At 39.5% G+C, this 991-nt stretch overlaps 1 protein-coding gene across 1 annotated transcript; it reads right to left on the reverse strand.

Moving 5' to 3' along the window:
* Nucleotides 1-55: 55 nt before the first annotated feature.
* On the reverse strand, nt 56-654 carry LOC107736073 (isocitrate dehydrogenase [NADP] cytoplasmic-like; the record flags this gene model as incomplete). Its single annotated transcript, XM_016547576.1, has 2 exons — nt 56-161; nt 363-654. Coding segments are annotated over 2 exons (398 nt in total), but the record flags the coding sequence as incomplete, so codon positions are not given.
* Between the last annotated feature and the right edge of the window lie 337 nt (nt 655-991).

The raw sequence follows: 991 nt of genomic DNA on the forward strand, positions 1-991 counted from the left end.
TTTGATCAATTCAGCCTTCTCAAATCATCACGACTTGCCTAAAATTGTAGGTTACCTTCAAAGTCATGGACAACAAACTTGAGCGGCTCTCCTCCATTTTTAGGCGTGTATGTCATTTCCACCTTTCCAGGACCGGGAACAACGAAATCTGTAGCCTTGTACTGTTAATATTGAAAAGGACAGATTATCACAGGAGACATTTTACCTGTAACGTGATTTCACCAATATTAAATGATGGTTGCTTAGGTATGATATGAACTTTGATAAAACACCAAAAAGATCCACCAAAAAAATCCAGAACAGATTCACAATTAGGCTTAATTACAGATATTCTAACACATGCATGTGTAAGAGCTCCCTACCTGGTCTCCATGTGCATGCCTGCCGATAATTATAGGCTTGATCCAGCCTGGAACCAAGCGGGGAATGTTTTTGCAGATAATAGCCTCTCGGAACACAGTGCCACCCAGGATGTTCCGGATTGTTCCGTTAGGAGAGCGCCACATCTTCTTGAGCTTGAACTCCTCCACGCGCTTCTCGTCAGGAGTGATGGTGGCACACTTGATGCCAACATTGTAGTGCCTCACAGCCTCCGCTGCCTCAATAGTCACCTTGTCATCTGTGGCATCACGGTTCTCCATTCCCAGGTCATAGCTACCACACAGAGAGCAAAAAAAGAAACCTTATGAGTTTTGCTCATCTATTATTCCATGTTATTGACATATTAATGATCATTATGCATTTCTTTGATTTTTGCAAATTAGTTTTTAGTGGACAAAAAATGTGATAATTATAAAGGTCTATTATTGTAGAAAATGTTATTGATGTTGAATTAAATGGAAAAAGGTCATATGCATTGTATAGCCTACTGTACATTATAATTTACTGTAAACAGTACTGTACTGTAGTTTTTTAAAAAAGTGTATAAGTTAGCTCAAATTGGTGATGTTGGACTCAGAACTACATTACACTGCGCTACCAGTCAGGCAGA

Source organism: Sinocyclocheilus rhinocerous, unplaced genomic scaffold (assembly GCF_001515625.1).
Source record: "Sinocyclocheilus rhinocerous isolate Xijiao unplaced genomic scaffold, SAMN03320098_v1.1 C36475673, whole genome shotgun sequence".
Lineage (NCBI taxonomy): Eukaryota > Metazoa > Chordata > Actinopteri > Cypriniformes > Cyprinidae > Sinocyclocheilus > Sinocyclocheilus rhinocerous.